The 24,154-nt window shown below is 41.2% G+C and overlaps 1 protein-coding gene across 1 annotated transcript in view; it reads left to right on the top strand.

Moving 5' to 3' along the window:
• The first annotated feature begins 2,160 nt into the window (after positions 1 to 2,160).
• LOC147021938 (polyunsaturated fatty acid 5-lipoxygenase-like) overlaps positions 2,161 to 24,154 on the top strand; it is a 58,216-nt gene continuing 36,222 nt past the window's right edge. The window contains exons 1-8 of the mRNA XM_085890476.1: positions 2,161 to 2,238; positions 6,007 to 6,159; positions 13,925 to 14,000; positions 14,293 to 14,509; positions 17,008 to 17,149; positions 17,277 to 17,340; positions 19,386 to 19,549; positions 20,488 to 20,620. Coding sequence (XP_085746602.1) covers positions 2,161 to 2,238; positions 6,007 to 6,159; positions 13,925 to 14,000; positions 14,293 to 14,509; positions 17,008 to 17,149; positions 17,277 to 17,340; positions 19,386 to 19,549; positions 20,488 to 20,620 — 1,027 coding nt within the window. The remainder of the gene's footprint in view (positions 2,239 to 6,006; positions 6,160 to 13,924; positions 14,001 to 14,292; positions 14,510 to 17,007; positions 17,150 to 17,276; positions 17,341 to 19,385; positions 19,550 to 20,487; positions 20,621 to 24,154) is intronic.

Raw genomic sequence — 24,154 nt, forward strand, 5'->3', positions numbered from 1 at the left:
GGTGGTTTAAGTCAAACCTGAAGAGGCCTACATTCATCTCAAAAGATTTGGGTCTGGGAGCATTCCCAGAGCTCTGGAGCCCTCCTAGCACAAGGTGTCTCAGAACCCCCATTTCCTACACTACTCCAGTCCATCCACACAGCCAAAGATGGGGTCATGCAATCCCTTATGTGTGTGTGTCTGTCCAAGCCATAACCATAAAAATTTTTTTTACTATTTGAGCTTTTGTCATGAAATGTTCAACAAATCCTTACTTTGAGAATATTTGGGTCAAAATATTGTTATGGGTTTCAGGATCCGGTCTGATGAATGCATCCACACATCCAGGTCCTCAGATAGTTATTTCCTTAAATGCATGTTCAGATTAGCCCCATCCCCATGTCTAATGGGATCTTAAATGTGATGCATTGAAAAGGGTAAAGGATAGATCCCCTCTCTTATGGGAAGCTTTGTTCTTTACGACAGACACGTTCACACACATTTCTTTCATGAGCTCTGAAGCCCGCCCCCCATTCTTCCTCAGCGGCAATCTTTCATGAGCTCCGACGCCCGCCTTTTTTGAGAGCGCACGAGTCATCATGGTAACTGTGTGCCAGTGGGGTGGGTGAGCTTGGCGTGGACTGCACCGGCGGAGACGGCCCGGAGATATAAAAACGAGCGAGAGGTACATTCTTAGGAGAAAAGCAGGAGAGAAAAAAGTGGGAGAGAGGAAAGCGAAAGAAAGCGGGGTGAAAGAAAGTCAGGGAGGGAGAAGAGAACGAGAAGTAATATGAGAAGCGAGCAAGAAGCAGGTGTCTGACCAGCGCCAACAACGAGACAATTCGTTCTTCCCAGTGCTTCGGCAGGCGAGCGTGTGGTGTGCGTGTGGTGTGAGCAGCGCCGCCAACAAGTGAGGCACGGGTCGGTCACCAACAACACCAGGGTCTAAACCCACGACAGACGATCTCGGTGCCCTCCAGACTTCGATTGGCGTTCAAGGCTGTTCGCGAGAGGGTGCACGGCAAGGCTGGGTGCTGGTGACGGACGGAACACGCACGCACACATTTCAGGACGTTTTCACTTCACGGACGACGACTTTCTGGTGAGCGAGATGATTCTTCCCCCCCCCCCCCCCAGAATGATCTGCCGGGTACCCTTGTCTGTGTTTAGCTTGAAGTAAGTCAACCCCCAATAAGCATCTGCTTTGTCTCTTTCCTGGCATTTTGATTGATTTTGCTTTGAAATTTGTTCTGTATTTACCTCAGAAATAAAAAGTTCTTTCCATTTATTTATTTTATTATTAATAAATCATTTCTCGATTTCCAACCTGTCTGTGTTTGTCCTTTCCTTCCATTGGTCTGGCATTGTCCGAACCGAGATAGACTGAGAGGTAATTACCACAGATTTGACCAAAGATCGTCGGCACGCACCAGCGGTTAAAACGCTCGGCCGCCCTAATTAAAATCTAATCGAGATAACATTGGTGCTTTGCCGAGGGTGTGCTCCCAGCTCAGGTAACCACGTGACCTCTAGTGAAACGGAATAATTAGACGGCGGACACTGGAACTCGTGGTTGACTGGGTGGCGTTCGTGGTTTTAAAACAACCAACCGTAACACAACGTTAATTGTGAGTGGTGGCCCCAGGTCCGGTTCTACCGAGGACAACCGGGGATTAATCCCCCTGAGTGACAAGCTGGTGTCTCGGCCGCAACAATATAAAAAGGGCAAAGTCACAGTGAGTACAAATAGGCCTGATCAGCACATCCACCAAGCAGCATGAGACGGGTGGGGTGTTTTTTATTTATTATTTAAATCGCTTCCATGTTTCTTTATTTTGTCCGCTTGCATTTTGAGATGCTTTCTCGTGCGGCAGGTGAGTCCTACCATTTGAGCTTTTGTCATGTACTTTCAACAAATCTTTATTATGAGAATATGGAGAACACAAATTAATAAATTTAAAAATTATTTTGCTGCTGTTTTTGTCAAGTTTAGTTGGAATACAAATCGGGCACGGGTTTTTGCATTTTAATGTGCATTTTTTTGCATTTTGAGATGCTTTCTCGTTTTTTTTTTGTTTTTTTTTTTTGGTTTGATGACATACTGTTTAACATTAAGGTACTAATTGGCTGCCTTGTTATATATTGAGTGTTTAACATGATTGTTACAGGCAAAAAACGATAATGTACAAAACAAATGTCTTCGGCATTGTGAGAGCTCCTGTGGACAAGGTGTGGAATGTTTTTCGCCCTTTTGGAAAGGTAGGTTTCTTGTTCTGTCCGCATGGAACCATTACATAGTATTTTTGCATTGGCTTTGCCAAACAAGCAAATTATATAACAAGACAGATTGCTTAAAACAATGTGTGAGCAACAATAAATTGCCTGGTACAATAGTATAGCTTTTTCAATGTAAAAAAAGGTTGTCATCATCTTGAGGGATAAAATTTGTGTCCATGAGATGACAAAGGTAATCTTTGAAAATGTAATATTTTAATTATTTGCTTTTGATTAATGTTATCTATATCTATAGTGATTTTGGCAAACTGTTGAACTACTCTGCACTCGAAGCTTCCTGCTGAAGGCTATGTTCCATTTGTAACAACACATGGTATTAGGATGACGTTGAATGATCAGTGTCTTGTCGTACCTCATCAAAGTATCTGATTTAAAAAAATCTCTACCACCAAAGGTGGAAGGAGGTTATGTTCTCACCTGTCTGTCTGTTTGTCTGTCTGTCTGTTTGCAGGATATCTCAAAAGGTTGTGGTCAGATTTGGATGAAACTTGGTGGACACGTTGGGTGTGTGACAAGAAAAAATTGATTCGATTTTTTTGAAGACCCGAATCTGGATCTGATAATTTTTAAGTGATTCTTCACCATTGAGGAAGAGGGCCAAAAAACGATATCGTACTGTATAGCATGATATTTCAAAAATGTATTGGGCCTGATTATGTTCTCGTGGATCAGGCATTACGTGGTGGAGGAATGCACTCTACCGAGTGCCCTTTTAATTATAATTAATTTTTTAATAGATTAATCCAACACTTGGGGCTGGCAGGATAGCTTAGAGTTATTTGCATAATTGCCTTTGAGCTGTCTTGCATGTGTTTGAATGGCGACCCAGCTATAAACTATTCGAGATGTTGCATCGATGTGCCTGACATTCAATTGAAGGGTGTTAACTCAGAGGACCCGTCTGCCAGTAATTGTCACTGGTGGATGTTAAAGATCCCATGGTGTCTTTCCCTTACAGTAGGCAAATTATCATTGGCCAAATTCCAAATCCCTGCCACCTTCAGTCGAGTGAGTATACTTTGGCGGAGTGGCGACCCGTCCAGAATTTGTTGAAACGCTTCTTGACCAGTTGTGAAACACCCCGTAGCAATGTAAAGAGTATGGGCATCTATTTATTTATTAGTTATTTCATAATCTAAGGATGGAGGACCTTATCGATAAATAATTCCATGCAAGACAAAGACAGTGTATTTAAACATGAATTACAACGACATTAACTGTAGGTAATGGAAAAATACAAATACTATACGGGATTTGAACTTGTAGTGCTGTGAGTACCACGAGTCATTGGTCGAGATAGGAATAATATGCAGGACAACCTCTTTTAAAAAAAGTTTCCCTTTCACATAGTTAAGGTGATAAAGTTTCCTCTTTGTTTCGGGGATAAAGCAAGCAATTTTTCAGTTTTTGTGAACGCATTCAAAACTGTTCATCATACAGCCATCTTAAAACCATTTATTTTCTCAATAGTGCTTTTTTTATAAGATCTACTTGGAATAAAAAAATAAAATCAACTTCTCTTTGGAGCGACACCATGCTAAGGCCTGGATCACCCCAAAATTCTTTAACATAATAAAACTAGAAAGGCATTCGTGAGAGCGCATACCTCCGCTACATAATGCCTGTTGCACGAGAACATATTGGGCCCAATACATTTTTGAAATATCATTCTATGTCCTACTATATCGTTTTTGGCCCCATCAATGGTGAAAAATCACATAAAATGTAATAATTTTCGTATCCAGATCCGGATCCAGATCATCACCAAATTTGAACCAATTATTCCTTGTCACACACACAACATGTCCTGCAAGTTTCGTCCACATCCGTCTACAACTTTTTGAGATATGCTCTATGTCGTTTTTGGCCTGATCTCTCAATAGTGAAGAATCACTAAACTTCTAGTAGCCCGATCCAGATCCAGATCTTCACCAAAATATAATCAGTTTGTCCTTGTCACACACCCAACCTGTCCACAAAATTTAATCTGGATTCATCCACAACTTTTTGAGATATCCTGCACACAAACAAACACATACAAATGAAAAATCACTCATTGAGTAACAACTTGGCAAAACAGCACAAAGTAGAATAGCACTCGGTGAAATGCATACTTCTGCCAGGTGGAACAGTTTACGTTTTGTATCCTACTGATGGGCTGGATCCGAACCAAAATCCAATCGGCTTGTTCTTATCACCTATCCAACTCATCAATCTTGTTTTGTCATAACTCGTCCACAACTTTTTGAGATATAGTGATATATTTAGTTTTTGGCCCTATCTATCAATTTTAGAAATTAGGCCTCTGTTGACCTTTTGAAATTAAAATTAATTGGTAGTTGAATTTAGCCACCTGAAATGAAAATGCTCTTCAAATTTCAAGTCAATCGGATTAAAATTGAGGATTTTAGAAAATTAGGCCCAAATTGGCCTTTTGGCCTATTTTGATATTTTGGCCTATGTTTACCTCAAAATTAATGGGGTTGAATTCAATGACCTGATATGCAAATGCTCTTCAAATTTCAAGTTAATCGGATTAAAATTGATGATTTTAGAAATTCGGCCTATGGTGACCTTTTGGTTTATGTTGACCTTTTTGCCTATGGTGACCACAAAAATAATAGGTGGTTGAATTCGGTGACCTGATATGCAAAGGCTTTTCAAATTTCAAGTCAATCAGATGAAAATTGAGGCTTTTAGAAATTCGCCTATGTTGACCTTTTGGTCTATGTTTACCTCAAAATGAATAGGTGGTTGAGTTCAGCAACCTCATATGTTAATTTCAAATTTCAAGTTAATCGGATTAAAATTCAAATTTCTTCATTAAAAGATTAAATTAAAAGATTAAAAGATCTTCAAATTTCAAGTCAATCAATCGGATGAAAATTGAGGATTTTAGAAAATCTGGCTCAAATTGGCCTACTGGCCAATGTAGACCATTTGGGTCGACCAAATTTTTTGATGAAATTTCAATGCGGTACCATCTCGGGGTCGGTGACATTAATCTTTGAAAATTTTAGAACGATTGGTTGAGCAGTTTGGGCTGGAGGTGAGTGGACAGCCAAACAAACACTCAAACACACAAACACAAAACACACAAACACACAAAAACACACAAACAAACGGAGGCGATCAACATGCTTGTCAAAATTTTTTTTTTTTTGTCAAGTAACAAACAGCGGTGAAAATATAATCTCGGTCCACCTTTGGTGGTGGCGGAAATAACAATGTCGTTGTGCAACCATTCTAAATTGTTCTTTCAAATAAAAAAAATTATTAAAAAGGAATTATTCTTCTAAGGGGAATTTAAGCGGACCCTATGAAAAAGGAACGGATACAATAGATATGCATGATGTTGAAGTTACATATTTAATACAGACGTCAGTAGAAATTACTTACCAATGAACCCTTGAACTGTGACGTCACGCCATATTTAACGCAGGGGATTCCTGGGGAAAAGGGAATCCAGATGCTGTCTTCAATACCTGCTGACCAGGCGGTGCCTATGTTTTACTTTCTGAGTCAGGTGCCCAGAATCTCCACCTATTTGGATTGGTTTGAAACAAATCTCTATAATGAGGAAATTCTTAGCTTTGGTTGTTGTAAGGCAGTATAGGATGCAGCCGTTTACTTCAAGCATATGTTTTCAGAGAGAAATGGGTTTTAATATTATGCTTGCATGTTATACTTGTATCCAGTCATGCATATGATATATGAATGTCGTTTTCACAGGAAATTTTGACTTGGTGGCACATTTACGATTCCGTGTGCCTGGAGCCACCGTGCCAGGATGAAGTGGGTGCGGTGAGAACGTTCGTTATCTCTTCAGATCATACACGCTTTAGAGAAGAGCTTGTTCTGCGAGATGATTGCCAACATGTGGAGGTGAATAACAATAATAAACTAGAAATCATATGAAAATGCAAAAGTCCGTCCACGTCCGCTTTGTATTCGGACGCTAAACTTTGGATGCTTTTCTTCTTCTTCCAATGCCAAATATGACGAAAACAGCTGAAACTAGAAGGGCACTTGGTAGAGCGCATACCTCTGCCACGTAATACCTGATCCACGAGAACATATCTAGGCCAATATATTTTTGAAATATCATGCTATATGTCGTTTTTGGCCCTATCTCTCAATGGTGAAGAATCATTTTAAAAATTAAATAATTCTCGTATCCGGATTTAGATCCAGATCTTCACCAAAATTGAACCAATGATGTACACTACCGGTCGAAAGTTTTAGAACACCCCCAATTTTCCAGTTTTTACTGAAATTTAAGCAGTTCAAATCCAGTGAATAACCTGAAATGGTACAAAGCTAAAGGCCCAGTCACACCTTGACGTTTTAGCCAGCTTATGCCGATTTTTGAAAAATTTGTCAAACGCTAGCACACGTCGAATACGTTATGGGTAAGTTTTGATAACATTAAGAGCACGCTGAAAAACACTGCCATACGTCGTAGGAGGCTGGCTTTCATCGTTGTACTTTGTGGTTGTCCTCAAATTTTCCATGCTTGAAATTTTACGACTTATGCCAGCGTATGACTTACACGTTCCGCATAATGCTGGCCATAAGTTGTAGGCACGTTATGCGATCGTTGACACACATCGACACACCTTAATTGTAAGTTAATCATAAGTCGAAACACGTCGAGGTAATGTTTAGCATACCCGAAACTTATTTCTAACCTATGAGTAACGTGTTATATGCACGTTACGCGATCGTTGACACACGTCCACACACGTTACTTGTAAGTTTTTCATAAGTCGAAACACGTCAAGGTAATGGTTAGCGTCAGTGTTCCAGACTCCCTGATTATTTAATTTTATTTTATTTTTCTTCGGTATGACGGTGATGTTGACACTTCGATTTCTAGTGCGGTTATGATTTAAATCGTTGATCGGCAGCCTATTAATTATATTATATTATAACCACACTAGAAATCGAAGTGTCAACATCACCGTCATACCGAAGAAAAAAAAAACCCAGGGAGTCTGGAACACTGACGCTAACCATTACCTCGACGTGTTTCGACGTATGAGTAACTTACAAGTAACTTTTGTCGACCTGTGCCAACGATCGCATATCGTGCGTACAACTTATTCCCATCGCATGCGGAACGTGTGAGGCATACGGCAAGTACGTCGTAAAATGTTTAACACCTTTAAAATTACAAGGCGTACTCCACTTACTACGACGTATGATAGCGTACTTTAGCGTTCTATTCACGTATACCAAAGTTACCCATACCGTATTCGACGTGCGCCAGCGTTTAAGACGCATTTTTCAGAGGTCGGCATACGCTAGCAAGATGGCCAAGGTGTGACTGTGATGTTGACACTTCCATTTCTCCGGCGGTTATGATTTGAATCGTTGTGCGGCAGGTTTTTAATAGGCTACGCCACGTGATCGTCGGCGATATGTGCAGCGCTATGCAGAAGTTAGACTATCGTTGGGCATAGGTTGTGAACGCCGACAACAGGCTAAGCATTCGTTGGTATAAGTTATCTATAAGACAACGAAACGTTCTGTATCCGTTACTGATATGTTATGCATTCGACCAACTCGTTATGAATACGTCCGAATCTTTAAAAAAAAACCATCAAAAGTTCAGCGTAAGCCAGCGTTTAACATACATTTTAATACGTTGCCATTGTTGGCTAAAACGTCAAGGTGTGACTGGGCCTTTAGCGGTAAACTGCCAGAGGATAAAAAAGTTTAGGTTTCCAAAAACTGAAAAACAATGTAAATTTCAGTTGTTAAAAAGGCCCTTGCCAGTGAACAAGTAATGGCTTAGCAACTGCAGCTGTTCTGCAGCAATTGAAGTAAATTAAGCCTTGAAAGTTGATGCAAACAATTCCGACAGGTGTCCCAACTTTTGTTTATTAGTTACAAACCCTCTGTTTGTATGCCTGGTGTTGGCTAAATGGTTAGGGTGGTAGGCCTTAGATCCTTAGGTCCTGAGTTCAAATCCTGTTCAGCTGTTGAATTAATACCAGGTGGGGTTAACTCGGCCTGTCTTCCTTCCGAGGTCGACAAAATGCTTGCCAGCATGCTGATATCCTGCGTTGGAGTGGCGACCCGTCCAGGATTGTGCCCAATAGCCAAGGAGACTGCTGAAGCAGCACCAACGCTCTGCAAAGCGTATGGTTCCAATCTCCTCCTCCTCTGTCTGTATAAAAGCAGTGTTGGAACAGACTGTGTTGCTACACCCTCTGAAGCATTATTTGGACAATATTGCACTGCAGGAAGTAGTATATTGGAATCATAATGGTGAGAAAAAGACAATTAACAAAGGAAGACAGACAGACCATTATAACCCTTCAAAGTGTAGGTCTTTCCTTTCGATAAATTGCAAAGTAAGCCAAGGTGTCAGTGAGTACAGTTTCCTGCACCATCAAAAGGCACTTGGAAACTGGAGGAAACACTGACAGGAAGAGGTCTGGCAGACCCAAAGCCACAACACAATCGGAAGACGAGTTTCTGAGAGTCAACAGCTTGCGTGATAGGCGGCTCACAGGACAGCAGCTTCAAGCACAGCTTAACACTGGTCGAAGTAAGGAAGTCTCAGTGTCAACTGTGAAGAAACGACTTCGAGCTGCAGGTTTGACAGGTCGAGTGGCAGTAAGAAAGCCATTGCTAAGATGGTAAAATAAGAAAAAGAGGCTTACCTGGGCCATAAAGCACCGCCAGAGGATTACTGAAAACTGGAAGAAGGTCTTATGGACCAATTAATCAAAATTTGAAATCTTCGGTTCATCACGCAGAGTTTTTGTAAACCGTTGAGTAGGTGACAGGATAGTTCCTCAGTGTGTGACACCAACTGTCAAACATGGAAGAGGAAGTGTGATGATCTGGGGCTCTTTTGCTGGATCCAGAGTTGGCGCACCAAAAACCAAAAGGGCTACCACAGCATTTTGCAGTGCCATGCAATACCCTCTTGTCTATGCCTAGTTGGTCAGGGTTTCATCCTCCAGCAAGATAACGACCCTAACCATACCTCCAGGCTATATCAGAACTACCTTAGAAGAAAATAACAAGACGGTAGGCTTCAAATCATGGAATGGCCAGTACAGTCTCCAGACTTAAACCCCATCGAGCTGGTTTGGGATGAACTGGACAGAAGGTGAAAGCAAAGCAACCTACAAGTGCAGCACATTTGTTGGAACTTCTGCAACAGTGTTGGGAAAACTTTCCCAACAAAATTTGATTTCCATTGTAGAAAGAATACCACGAGTATGTTTGGCTGTTATATTTGCAAAAGGTGGCTGCTTTGATGAGTCAGAAATTTAGATTAAATTTTGTTTAACAAAACGATTCCATGATTTCTTTTTTTTAGCTGCAATTGTTTATTTGTTCTATGCTTTAATTTCAGAGTACATTGAAACATGAAACTGCTTAAATTTCAGTAAAATCTGGAAAAACGGGGGTGTTCTAAAACTTCAGACTGGTAGTGTAGTTTTATTATTTGGGTCTAATCATGATTGTTGAAGGGAAAATGTGTTTGTGCATGCATCTTCACCTCATGCAAGACTAGGTATCAAATCAGTAAGACCAATCCTTGTGGAACCTTTTGAATCTTAAAAATCCCATCGTCTGTTCATTTTCACACGGTTTTTAACACTTATCTCTCGACAATAGCTCAAATATGACAATGAAATTAACAGGAGCTTGGAATACAGCGATTTTCATTATGGAGAAAAGTGGCCTCTAATAGCAGGTGGGTGTGGCTCTTTGAGGGATTCACAGTGTCATCAAAAGAAAATGAGAATAACTGAGAATATCAGCAATACAGTGTATTACAACCCTCAATCCAGGAGGCATTATCCCAGTTATGCATGGTTAACTACCCACAATAAGATAACTTTCTGGAGATTAGTACCCAATGGAGCAGTTTTGCATCTGTTCCATCCTTTTGATGGACTCTCCAAAATGCAAATATGATATGCATCAACCTGGACTACGGTATACGAAGCAGACTCCATGAAGCGAGTATCCCCTCTTTCTGAGCACTTCCCTCTTTCAGCTAAGTGTTTGGTCCACCAAGTTCACCAACCATCCTCCTGCACGTATAGCTCCATATTTCTCCATGCTTTCAGTGAAATATCTTATCTGCCTTCCCATGATCTTTATCTCCCTTTGTCAAAGTTGGGAATTTGGAATCAGAACAAGCATCCACCCGCTGAAAGTTTAATGTTCCCCCTTTATGCTTCCCCCTTCACCCCTCCCCCTAAATCAGTGATCTTCACTATTTTTTAGAGGGGCACCACTTTTGTCGATAAGACATCGGTGTGAGAGCCGCCACACCACCTGCAGGGCTCCAATAATGGCTGCTATCAGGCCCCGCCTCCACATACTCTTCTTCATTGTGGTTAACTGGGCTGCAAGCGCAATTGTTTGTCCACTGTAACCATTTCTTGATATGTTATGTAACCAGTTATGGTACTTTTATACTTCGCATTGGAACACTCATTTGAAACCATGATGTTAATTTGATAGCATTTATGGTGGATTATGATGGGGTGTTTTCACATTTATGTATTATCCGCTGCACGTCAGGGGCTGCAATTTAGGCCACCATGGGACGCCAGTCGCTCGCAGGCCATGCAATGAGGAACAGGGCCCTAAATGCTTCATCCACACCCCACTCTCTGAAACCCACACCCCACACACTCAATCCTCCCCCCCCCCGCATCTCACATCCACACAATCATTCCCTCACACCTCACACACTCAATCCTTCCCATGCAACCCACACACTCAATCCTCCCCCCCCCCAATCCTGGCCACTCCCAATGCCTCCTCCCCAATCTATAACTGTGTGGATCTCAAACATCCATGGTCTCCATTCCAACCTGACAGGTAGATCTCTCAATCCAGGCCGCTGCAAATAAACCAAACATCATCTCCTTAACAAAATCCTTCTTTCCAACAGGACATCCCTGACTCCTTCGTATCTCTCCCTGGTTATTGTCTCCTCGGATTTGATAGGCCTGAATCATGCCCCAGGGGCAGAGTTGCACTTTACATCAATAACTAAATTTCCCACTGCCCTTCCACTGACCTTACACCTCCCAACCATCAAGAGTACCTTTAGCTGCGACTTCCCCTCTGCTCCCACTTCTTGTTTGTCTGTGTGCTGTACCATCCTCCAAGCAGTGACAACTCCGTACACATCTTGCTCTCAGGCAGCATGGGCCATCTTTTAACCATTCATCCCTACTCTCTCTTGCTCAAATGTGGTGATTTCAATTGTCATTCCTCATCCTTCAGAGAGGAAAGCAGCAGCCATTTCCCTCTCTTCAGACTTTGAAAAAAAAATTGCAAGATGGTCAAGCACTTGGAACATGTCTTTTAATCCTGACAAATCCCACACTCTCACTACCTCTCTCTGAAAGGACCTTCTGGAAACATCCCACTCCCCCCAACTAAAAATTGGCTCAGTGTTGGTACCTCTCACCAGCCTTGGCACATCACCAAATGACTTCTGTGACTCCATGGCACCACAGCCAACCACTAAACTATTCTTGTACTGAGCTTGGCCTGGAGCTGCTCCTTGTGGAACTTGGAATCGAGGCGATCCTATTCGCACGTGCATACGCGCACAAAATAGTGCTTCTCTCGAAGCAGGACAAACATACGCCAGGCAATCTGTGAGCAGCACTCAACACTAAGGCTCAGAGCCCCCAATGCAGCTGCTTATGACATACACGAGGCCCGGGGTCCGTTTCTCACGACTCAACCAAGAGCCAAAGGCCAGCGTCTTCGTTCACTACACGAGCCAAATCGCCTCAACACGCATACAAGGATCGTTTCATCCTCCTCAGCGTATGCTCATCCTCCGCTCTCCAAAATGTGCCAGCCGAGTGAGTCCGATGCCTTTCAAAATGCACCAGCCTTCCTCTTTAATCACGGCTCTCCAAAAGTGCGCAAGCCCACCTTGAACTCCACTCTCCTCTGATTCTCTTCCGAATCAACTCTGCCTCATGCGTTCCTCACACTGACCTTGTGCACACGTTCTGCCGATCTCTTGTCATAATTGCATATGTAGAACACTACATCTGATCAGCATGAAAATTTTCCACATCTAGGGATAAAATGGTCCACAGAAAAAAAAAATTGATGATGTCATTGGTCACATGATTTGGCAGCCACATTGTTTAAAAAAAATAGAAAAACATCCTTGGCTATCCTAAAAAAAATAGAAAAACAAGTGGCTGAAAAGATCGAGTCGAAACTTTAGATGTATGACTGCCTATCCATGAGGAACAAAAGATTCACACATATTATGCCAAAGATAAGTCACATGGTTTGGCAGACATATTGGATTTACCCGAAAACCCAGAAAAAAAATCTTCTTCTCCAGAACGGCTGGACAAATCGAGGGGAAACTTCACACAAATGTTCCCCAAGCCATGTGTGTACAAGTTTGTTAAGGAATAATTGATAGGTCACATGGTTTTGCAGCCATATTGGATTGAAGAAAAATATTAAATAATGGCTTCTCTGGAACCACTTAATCAATCGACACGAAACTTCACATTTATGATCTTGTTGTGATGGGGAATAAATGTTTTATATTTCAACATGATCGGACACATGGTTTGTCAGCCAGAATTATTTAATTTTTATGGGTTCTTTTTTATTTATTTATATATTTTATTTTATTTTATGAATGAGGCTCACTTGGCTGTGCCTGGATGGGTTTGAGGGTAGAGGATCAGCAGCTAAAATGTGAATCCTATCCAGGTTCCCCCTGATGACTTCATCTTTGCTTTTTGCTTGTTCGGGTTCCTTCTGATTACTCCAATGCAGGACTGTACTTATTTGGTCTTCCATTTGATTTTAATTGAATTTGTTTTAATCCCATTCTAAATTCAATTGAATGATGAATAATAATTAAAAAAAACTGTCATGGGTCAGGGTCAGATGTCCGATCAAAGTGGGGTTGCATCAAAGCGGGACTTCTTGGTAACCGGTCGTTACTGCCAGCAGTTATAAAGTGGCAGTTCTGATTATGTTTCATTAATTACATAACACACCAGTACACAAATGCCACACAAAATACACCACACAAAATAAGTCTTGGCGATTGTCTGCAATCTCTGATTGCTCTTTTTGTTGTTCCCATTATTTCCAGGAATATGGTTTACGCTCCACATTCGATGCTTGTATCCACAAATAATCACGAATTATCTTTTATCAAATGAATAGCTTCTGGTAGTTGTGTTTTTCCCCTTTGACCCAATACCTTTTGTTGAGTACATGATGCGTTTGGCAATACCCCAGAGTACATGATAATTAGTCACCATCTTTTGAAGCATACTTTCTCCACTTAACTTTTTAAAATCTCCTAAAAAGGTGAAAATAACTTGAACTGTTGTTTCATCAATAACACAACACAATAATACCAGTCTCATTGACCATTAGTCTTGTGATATTGTGCTTTCTAGAACTAGTATAAATGAAGAGATCAGAAAGGGCTTATTCTGTCTCCCAATGAAATGCACTGTATGCCCCCCGACCATTGTTCAATATGCCATAAACTCATTCTGTCACAGCTGTTTTAAGGTCTGAATTGCTGCCAAATGCACACTTAGCACTGTTTGTGTTGCAAATGAGGCTGACATGCCTGTCTGCCCGTTAGATGTACCGCCTGCTGTCCATTGAACCAATGCGTACACCGATCTTCAACTCTCAAACAATTATACGGATGAGCCCGTGTAAGTAGTACTGGCACTCATCAATAATTGTGAATATAACATACCGAATAATAAAGATGGATTGGAGGTGGTTGGAGAGGTGGTGGTTGGAGGGGGAGGAGTGCAATTCTTCCACTGTTATTCAAATCCCCCAAAAATGTATATTGACTATTGAGACCAACCTGGTGTTGTTTCATTTGAAAATGAGTGATTGTTTTCATTAATTGGTGCTTATTCTGGTATCAATCTACCATGTGCAAGAGGTATGATACAAAAGCAGGTTGAGAGGTATGAATAATGCGGTTGAATGCAGGTGGAGAGCTCACGCAAGTGGAGTTCACTTGTACGTATGACTGCCCCAGTGCTGAGATCTCCAAGGGCATAACTCAGCGGCAGGCTGGAGCTTACAGAGCCGCAATCACAGGCCTCGACCGTCATTTCCACCCAGCCATTGGACGCATGCACGTGTGCTTGCTTCAGGCCACAGGCCTGCCAGACACTTCACTACTGTGTGAGGGAATACAAGAGTGGTAAAACGACTTTGCTAATAATGATAGCACAATCCCAATGATTAAATCTGAGGATATCATTTTGATTTCAGGAAGCTATGAATGGAGTGCTCCTTTCTACGAGGCAGTCTTTTTGCTTTTCTTCTGTCTCGTTTCCAGTCCTCCTGAACCCTTACGTGGTTCTTCACGTGAACGATGGGGAGACACGTCATTCACGAGTGTGCTCAAAAACCAAGTGCCCAGTGTGGAAAGAGGACTTTGAATTGGAAATCACTGGCCAGAGTCGCTGTCTCCATCTATCTGTGTGGTGTGTGGACGACCGAGCAGCACTAATCGTTGCATTTTAAAATAAGACAGCAATGAATGATGCATGCCATCGCCAGAGTATTGGTCGAGGCGACCAGTTTCACACACCGCGGATGCTTTATGCCAGTAGGCCGCCCAGACGCTGTATTAGAGTTGATTTGCATGTGCACTCAGACACACACACCGATTAGAATAGCCTCTCCTGTCTCTTCGGGAATGGGTAAGTCCTTTCATGACTCCTTATTCAAACAGATGATTCAATGTTTGTAATTTTTGTGATTGAAAATACTAACATAGCCAACTGGACTTAAAAAAAAAACAAAAAAACATCTCCTCACATGTGTTTTCATTAATATGATATTAAATAAGTGTATGCCTCATATGTAGTGAATCTTGTTTAATTAATCAAATGTAAACTCTGTTCACGAGAAAGCCAGGTACGATTACAAACTGCCATACTGCGTGTTGCATTTTGGAAAAAAAAAACATCACTCTTCGCCGTTAAACCGGCAGTCCCATCTTCAATCTTGGAAAACTTTTCACTTTTTCATAAAAAAAAATGGGATTAATCATTTCAGGTTGTCGATGCCATTCAGAAAAACGTTTTCCCGTCACGTCGACCTGAACATTTTACAATTTGACATATCGCAGAAGTAAAGGTACATTTGAAATAACAACAACAAAAAATTCAAGCGTCTTCAGGCTTCATGAAGAGTCATGAACTTTAAAGGGGCCATCTGTTTAGTACATATACTTGAAGGTGGTGAAAAATGAGAAAATAAATAATGAGAAAAAGAATTAGAGAAGGAATGATGAGATGATTGAGAAAGGAGCATGAGATAGTGAAAGGGGAGTGGGGAGAGTAGGGAAAGATGTTTTGGATGAGATAGTAGAAAGGGGAGTGTGTGGAGCATCTGTTGTGGGGCCGGGTCCCGGTGGCGAGCACGACCGCGAAGGGGGAGCAGTCGAGTCGGCTCCACCGAACACACTGGAATTTAGGTCGTGACCCTCAGATAAGTCCGAAGGTACGGGTCCCTTTCAGGACCATGAATCGCCAATAATTTGACCACGTGGAGTAGGGTTAATTGCCAACTTCAATATACCTAAGTACCCACGTGGCAAAGCTTACCGGGGAATTCACACCCTCGACAGGCCTCGAGCAGAACGAGCCGTTACCATGCTCAAACCGTGTGTAACCCGAGCGGATGGTTACCGAGCTGAGCTGAGGGAAGAGAACGTGCTGGCTACCTGGCCGCGTTCGTGCGGCTCGACATCCGCCCCTTCCTGGAGCACCAGTCGCCAAAGAACAGACCAGGGCAGCCGAATCCAGAGAAGGCGAGACGAGGTGATCTCCCATGATGAGATGGTCGACCGCTTGTAGTAATGCGCTAGACGAGACACGTCGGATGCGCGTAATGCAGTCAGCTGCAGACCCAGACAGAAGACGCGCTCTCGAGCAGATGGGACGCAATCCTCAACTCTTTTCCCATCGTTTTTGGGGTGCGGTTCCCTCCCCATCACCTGTTCTCATTGGGTGGACGGCATCTCGCGGCTCCACCTTCTTGCAAAGGACCGCCCTGGCTCTGGTCTGCGCGTCGCCCATTGGGTGGAAAATGATGCATACCCTTATTTGGCGCGCAGCCAGAACGAAACGCTTCGTGACCATATTTAGTGCGAAATCCACACCGCCTGGGATATGGAGTTCCACCCACACACACGCCCGCAAGCAGAGTGTTGTTGTTTTTTGTCGTTGTTGGGGTAAAAATCCTATCTATAAATTGACTGTGCAGTGCACGTACACTTAATTCCCATTATACAAGGGACGGGACCCTACCTAGAAACACATACTTACCGATATAACTGATCTATAGGACCTGGCTGTTGTGTGCAGTAAGCTTCCAAATTCGTAACACATCCAGGGGGTGGGAGAGGAAGGGGGTAGAGGAAAGAGGGGGGGGGGTAGTTGAACATTCCATAATACTGGCAGATTATACAATATCAGGATAAATCCAAGTTAAAACAAAATGAAGTAATCATGACATATTTAAAGCCTGCATGTTTGGGCGTTTGGTTTTAATTGAATCAGATGGTTGGTTTTGAATCAGATGATCACAAGGATGTTTATTGCTTATCTATTCACCAGTAAAACCTTTGTTGTTCCAGAGAGAAATGAATTCTAATGTTGTGCCATAACCTTTCCCCAATTGTTGCAGCAATGCTGAAATGGGTCAGGACCAGGTGCTGGGCACGGTGCAAGTGGCTCTGAGTGAGCTCAGCCCGAAAAAGCGGAACATGCACCTTGACATTCAGGGCAAGGGGGAGCTCGAAGTGGAGCTCAGCCTATCCCTGAATGAGGTACCTTTATTCTGAAATTTTTGTTATAAATTGATGTTCCTGTTGCTACGATTTTGTATTTCACGACTGATGTGCACAGGGAGAGCAGATCACGGACTCAACAAGAATAGAGCTTAATGACTCTCAGGCTGCCATACTGCAGCTGCAAGATGACCTCATCAATTTGGTGAAATCCTTCATCGCAGAAGATGGTGAGTGTTTTTGCATCACACCTGCTGGTGTTCACCACTTCATAGGATAGTGTCTGGGCGAAGCAAAACTGCAATGTAGATATTATTTTGGTTGTACATTGATGATGGTTCATCGTGGATGAAGTATGTGTGAACAAGCACACACTGTGCCACACTGTGTGTTGCATTCACTCTAGCATGGGTTTAATGTGCATGCAGTTCAACCAGAAGAGTAGAATGGCATGCCAAAAGTATTAACTTCGCATTAGAGTACATTATTAACTTCTTCTTGGTTGCTTACACCGAAGACAATTTTTTGGTTTAATTTATGAATTTTTGCTACCTTCCACTTTGGTGTCTGCTTGTTATTGTGTTGTATGCCTAACGACAAAATACCCAAGTAGGCACAGTGTGTTCGATACTGTCGTGTGCTATCTTAAATTGGAATATGGAGTTGACAGTTTGTTCGTAAGATGACTGCATTTTTGGGCTGAAAAGGGGGAGGAAAAGGAAGAAATGTTAGTAAAAAAAAAATTGGGGAAAAAGGAACATTGGAAAGCCGAACAGAACGTGGAAACCATCTTAGCAAAGTGGGAGGCAAAGCCCCTTCGTAGTAAATGGCCAAAGATTCTTAAAACCACTGAAGTGGATTTGTCAATGTGGCAAAAAGAACTACCCACTTAAAGCCTCCCGGTGGCTGCCTGCCTTCATTATATAACCGCACAAGACCGGGGTCTGTCCATAAACTGGCTTGGATACATCTCATTATGTTTTATTTTATCCTGGGTGTTCTCCTCTCATGCTTCTTGACTTTCAATTCTATTTCCCCCTCTTCTTTAGAAAAGAAAAGAAAAGCGTATTTATTTATTTTTTTTAAACTAGAAAGTCACTAACTCACTCGGTCTGTTATTATCCCCCCGCGTTTTGAAAAAAATGAGGTGGGGGTGGGGGGTTGTAATCTGCTCCTTCTCTGTCTGTCTGTCCATCACGCTATCTCCTCCTAAATGGTTGTGCAGAAAATCATCATACTTGCTAGTTATGATCACCACATGGCACAAAAGTGCAAGAGCAGCACTGTAATTGTATTTGTGTGGTATTTGACTTTGTATGAGACAAGGTCTAATACCACACAAATACCATTACAGGCACATTTTAAAACATTTTTTAAAATGAAAGTTTGTATAAGCAATCAATATTGTGGGGGATGTATGAAATATGTAACGATGTTTTTTTTCTTGGATTTAACCTTCAGTTCATGCCCCAGGGGGTGGCGACTTCGTGTCATATGGGTCAAAACAAAATAATTTATTTAACTCAAATTTTGATATCGGGTCATTCCTTGTGGAACTTTTTTGCTTTGCTTTTTCAATTTCGCTTTAGGTGGGAAGTGTGGGGATTTGCAATGGAATGGCATCGACTCCGCTCTAATTTATTTCATTCTCAACACCTATTATGAATAATTTGTTTCTCACTTTAAAAGCTTTTAATGACATTTTAAAAATGCTCCATTTTCCTTACCCCTCCTCCAGAAACACCCCGAGTGTTCTTCATCTTGATCCCTTCCTGTTATTTTATTGTCACTTTTTTTTATTATTCCTGTTATAGATGGACCATCTCTCCGAAATTATAGCATAATTTCCCCTCATGCTTTCAATAACTCTTCAATGAAGATGTCTGTCTTCATTTTTCCATTTTTTTTTTCTTGATTCCCATCATGATGTCCATCTTCATTTTTCAGAATTAAGGATCATGATGAGACCAGTCTGCAGAGAATGCCAGCACACGACCATTAACTCTTCATAGTCTGGACTCCACTTGTGTCCCATGCCGTACATCCCACGCCTGGGTTTAGACAAACTCAAACAATTTCATTCCGATCATCCCTGACAGTATGAGGCCAGACTATGCAAACCTTTTGTTTTAGCTGCGACCTAATCACCTTATCATTGATAAACACATCTCTGACATTTTATTCTCTCTCTCTCTCTTTATCAGCTACTGTGCTTCTTGTTTTTCCCTCTCTCCTTCACTTTATTTTCCATTTCCTTTTCCTACCATCTCTCGAGGTTCCAAGTATGAGTGGAGCATCATGCCAAGATTGGAGTCAGTGCCAGACCTTGAGCTTGAGATTCTCCCTGGCTTTGCAACCAGACCGCGAGCCGAGCACGCTCTGTCTCCATCCAAGATCAGTCGGATTCTCGAACGATTCTTCGAGGTTTTTTTCTCCCAGGTTTGCTTCTCCCACTACCATTGATGCATTATCTCCTCTGTTTCTGTAAGTTTCCTTCCACTCACACACTTATTTTCCATTTCTTTTGCTTTTTGAATTATGATTCTGAAAAACAATGAGAAAATTACATTGTAGTCCATTCTGATAAACCCCCAATTGCATAAAAGTTGTACTTAAGAAGTGTTAAAACATTGATGTTTTCCTTGTTATCCAATGAAGATCAGAATGTATGATGACAATAATATGTATTGACAATCTCTCTCATCTGACAGGATGGTGCATTGGTTGGGCATGCTTACGTTTGAACATTTTAACCTGGGTTTTATACTCAAGCCGAGTATAAACAGTCGGATTGGTACTTCACTGGCAGGGTGTTGCATCACAAAGTGTATCGTCCCCCAGATGGTGGTTAAGCCAGGTGTCTTGGCTGCAGGCAATAATAGCTGGACATTGAGAATCCGATGATGTCATTCACAAAGAGCAAGATCATTATTGCTGACACTCTAATGAAATTACAAATTCCTGCCATAATATGCTGCAGTCAAACTTCAGGCCTGGTTAATCGTTCGTGAAAGACTTGTGCCAAAAACCTTGCATGGTTGACCCCGCAGGTGGGAATAATTGGGGCCAGTGAAGAAGTTGTAGAATGACGATCTTTCTCCATTTGATAAAGTCTGAAACTGGAGGTGCTGATACCAGCCATCTGTCTGTGGCTATAATAACAGTAAAGCTGCTGTATTTGGTCACTTATTTTATTTTTCGACATTTACTGGTTCTTTTATCATTAACTTTAAATGTCTGTAAAAAAGAAGAAAAAAAACCCTTCGTTTTCTTTTAAGATTTGTGTTCATAATCTCAGTTGTTTTTTTTTGCTGTTAATAATGCAACAATGCTGTGAATAATGCAGGAATATAATTATTTTCATTCATTGTGTTCAGGCTGGCTTGGCTGCACGATATCCTCTTTATGAAGACAAATGGCTTCCTTTCCTTACCGGCTACCTGGAACCTTCACGGAGATTCATTGAGCACTGGCAGGAAGATGAAGAATTTGCAAGATCGTTTATACAGGGTTAGTATTGCTACAAAATAGCCAGGCATCTGAATCCCCTGTTAATCCCTCATGATAAAAATCTCTTCATAGTCTTTGACTTAGGTTGAACAAAAAAAATTTTTTCACACTTCCTGGAAGAATAATTAATGACCTCACAAACAAAGCATACTGAGTCACCATCATTGATTAATAGGGAGATTTATTTCCAGATCTTGCACATTATATCACATAGAAGGCATGAACGTGACTGACTGCCGTATCATATAAATACATACGTGGAATGATAGTATGTTATAGTTCCAGCAGATAAAGCAGCTAATAATTTTGTGGTAGTTTGTAAAAAATTTAACATCGAGGTTTTATTTTTGGAGTTAGGTATTGATGGAGCTACTTTCATAAGTATGGAAAATAGCACATATGTTCCATGTCAAAAGTTTCTCCAAGACATTATCATGAGCATCATGAAGTTTTGATGAATCATTTTAACATGAAATGTAAGGAGGAAAATTGATGTATTCCCCATGTTTTTTTTTTTCTGGATTCCTTAGCTTCACAAAAACCCATGTATAAGTTTAGGTTTAAAGTGGGAGCTTGGCAATGCCCTTTGAAACAATTGCCAGTTATGGTTAACTCAGGTTTATGAATAGTTAGGGAGAAATTAGTACGAATTCTGGTATTAACACTTTCTGGAGTTTTTAGATAGGATAAGATTCTTCAATATTAAATCTGTTGATATTTTTGATTTTTCCACCTTGTATACAAATGTGGATTTAGTACTGGCTAAGGATGCACTCTGTAGTGTTATTGATAAAGTTTTTAGCTCTTGTAATAATTTTTTATGTCCCAGGTTTGATAGGTTATCCTTTTCTAAGAAAAAAATATATGGGTTTTAATTGTCTTGATCAACAAAAACTTAAAGATGCTGTTAATTTTGTTTTGTTTCACACTTTTGTATCTTTTGGTGGGAAAATATTTCAACAAATAAATGGCATTCCAATGGGAGGGAACTGTAGCCCCCTATTGGTGGACATTTTCCTTGTTTATTGTGGACCCTTTGGACACTCTGGACCCTTTGTGCTCTTTCACAATCAGACCCTCTCGACGCAGTCGACCTTTACACCCTCGAGACACTTTGCACCCCTTATAAAATCGAAAACAAACCCCCCCCCCAAAAAAAATAATCGTTCATGTACCATTCGTGTCACATCACAAGTTGTTATGACGAATCAAAACTGATATTGAAAAGTGAAACTGAAACTACTGATCAACGGATCATCGAAAGGGAAACAAGAATGAAATGCTGTGAGAAATATCGAATGGAAATTTCCAAAAGCTAAGCTTTGGGGAGTATAAAGGGGCAAGTTAGTGTAGGCCCAGAATTTGCCTAAATCCGTTTTCCAGCCGAGCTTGCATATAATATCACACTCACTCTCAAGCAGTACTTCACAGGTACAGCAAGCATGGTTTTGAAATCTTAGTTGATGGAATGGAATGATGTTGCCAAGATTATCAGCTGTGATATCAGCTCACTGAATTTTTACACTGAATTCCCGTTTCTACCAAACACAATCCAATAAAATTTCTCATTTGAGCTGAGATATCTACGCATACATCAGAGGTGGATACACTGCCAGTATAATAATAAAAATTAAGTATTTTCTCGATGTTTTAACCTATTCACTAATGTTATCCACTTTGAAAATTTTTAACTTTGCTGATTATTTCTGAGTGTTAGTCCAAGAGCATTAGGGTTTAACCTGGACATTTTTGGTAACAAGCTGATTTTTTCAGGAAAGGTCCAGGAATGTGTGTGAAATAACATACTAAAAGTCCTCATGAATCCTCCTTGAGCGTTTTCCGCAATCCAAAATGGCGTCCAAAATGGCCGCCATTTCCTGTTTTTCTCATAACTTTGCAAGTAGGTTTACCTATAACACATTTTAAATGTCTACACATATGTTTCGAAGTATAAGGAACTCAATACAATACATATCGGAAGATTTTGAAACACACAAAAACGAATAAAACCGCTTAAGCTCTTTCAGAAATCCAAAATGGCGTCTGAAATTGCTGCCGTTTCTGGTTTTACACCAAGATACTTCAACACGCACTTTAAATGTCTTAATATATGTTTTGCGACTCAATGAAATGAATCATATACTTATTGGGAATTTTTCAAAAACACGCATTTACCAATAAAAACACTTGAGCTCATCCTGAAATTCAAAATGGCGCCCGAAATGCCCCTTTTCCTGTTGTTGTTTTCTCATAACTCTGCAACTAAGTAACCCAATAAAGCACACTAAAATGTCTTTATATATGTTATGGGAGTCAAGGAATCTAGATAAATTCTTATTCGCAGATTTGAAACACGCATATCTATACCAATAAAACTACTTGAACTAGTCCCAAAATCCAAAATGGCGCCAAAGATGGTAGCAATTTCCTGTTTTTCTCATGACCCTGTGACTAAGTTACCTCAATATGCACTTTAAATCTCTAAATATATTATGTCTTGAGAAATAAGGAACTCATTCAGATACTTTGAAGTACAAAGGAAACAATAAAACCGCTGAAGTTCTTTCTGAAATTCAAATGGTGCTCAAAATGTCCACCACTTATCAACACACTGCTGTTTTAGCCTGTTTCAAGAGGCAAAGACATTCAAAACAAGATCATGCTAGAGATTCAAACCTCAAAAGTTTCAGATGAATCTTTACCTTACGCATGCACACACCTAGTTGCATCAGTCATTGTCTTCATCGTCGGATGCTGTATCTTCAATGTTGATGTCCTCTGAAGTTGGGGTAATATCATCGTCGGCATCTATAAGAGTTGGTGCTGTATTGTTGCAATTGAGACCACTGCATTTACTGCACATTGAGGTACAAAAGAGCCCAAGTTTCTTGCAGCTACATGTCATGCTTCTGCAACCATCTGGTTTACACCCACATGCCACCATGTTCAGCAAAGTGTCGGGTGCAACAGCAATGTCTGTTTCTACCGGGGTAAGAGTCCCGTCCTGAAATCGCCAGCCCCATTCTGTTGGAGATAAGGAGTTACCCATCCATTCCTGGACGGTAACATAGGCGCGATATGAATGTTGCTTTGCTGCAGCACTAGTTGGAGGTAGACTTTCTAGCTGAAAGGATGAACTCAGGGAACTGCGACCGATTGCCCGTTTGTATGCGATGTGACGGTAGTCATCAAGAGATTCAAAACTGCTGGCTCCATAAAGCTTAAGAATGAAGCCTTCCCCAGCTTTTTCCACCTCGTCATGGGTGCTTCCACTGTTTGTGAAGGTATCCAGCAAGTCGTAGTCCCGCTTCTTGTGCACCATGTTGAAAGCTTTACGCTTGCCCTGACGATAGATCGCAGAGACCGTGTCACATCCCGTCACAGCATGAAGAAACATCAAGTGATTTCTTGTGTCCCCTATGGCATGCTGAATCTCATGAATGTTGAAGACCGTGACAGGATTACTGCGGCATAGCATGTACACATCTGTGGAAGAGGTTGCCCGAGCAACTAGCATTACCAGTAAGTCTGTGT

The sequence above is a fragment of the Eptatretus burgeri genome, chromosome 8, assembly GCF_056783735.1.
Source record: "Eptatretus burgeri isolate ZD-2024b chromosome 8, Ebu_testis_v1, whole genome shotgun sequence".
Classification (NCBI taxonomy): domain Eukaryota; kingdom Metazoa; phylum Chordata; class Myxini; order Myxiniformes; family Myxinidae; genus Eptatretus; species Eptatretus burgeri.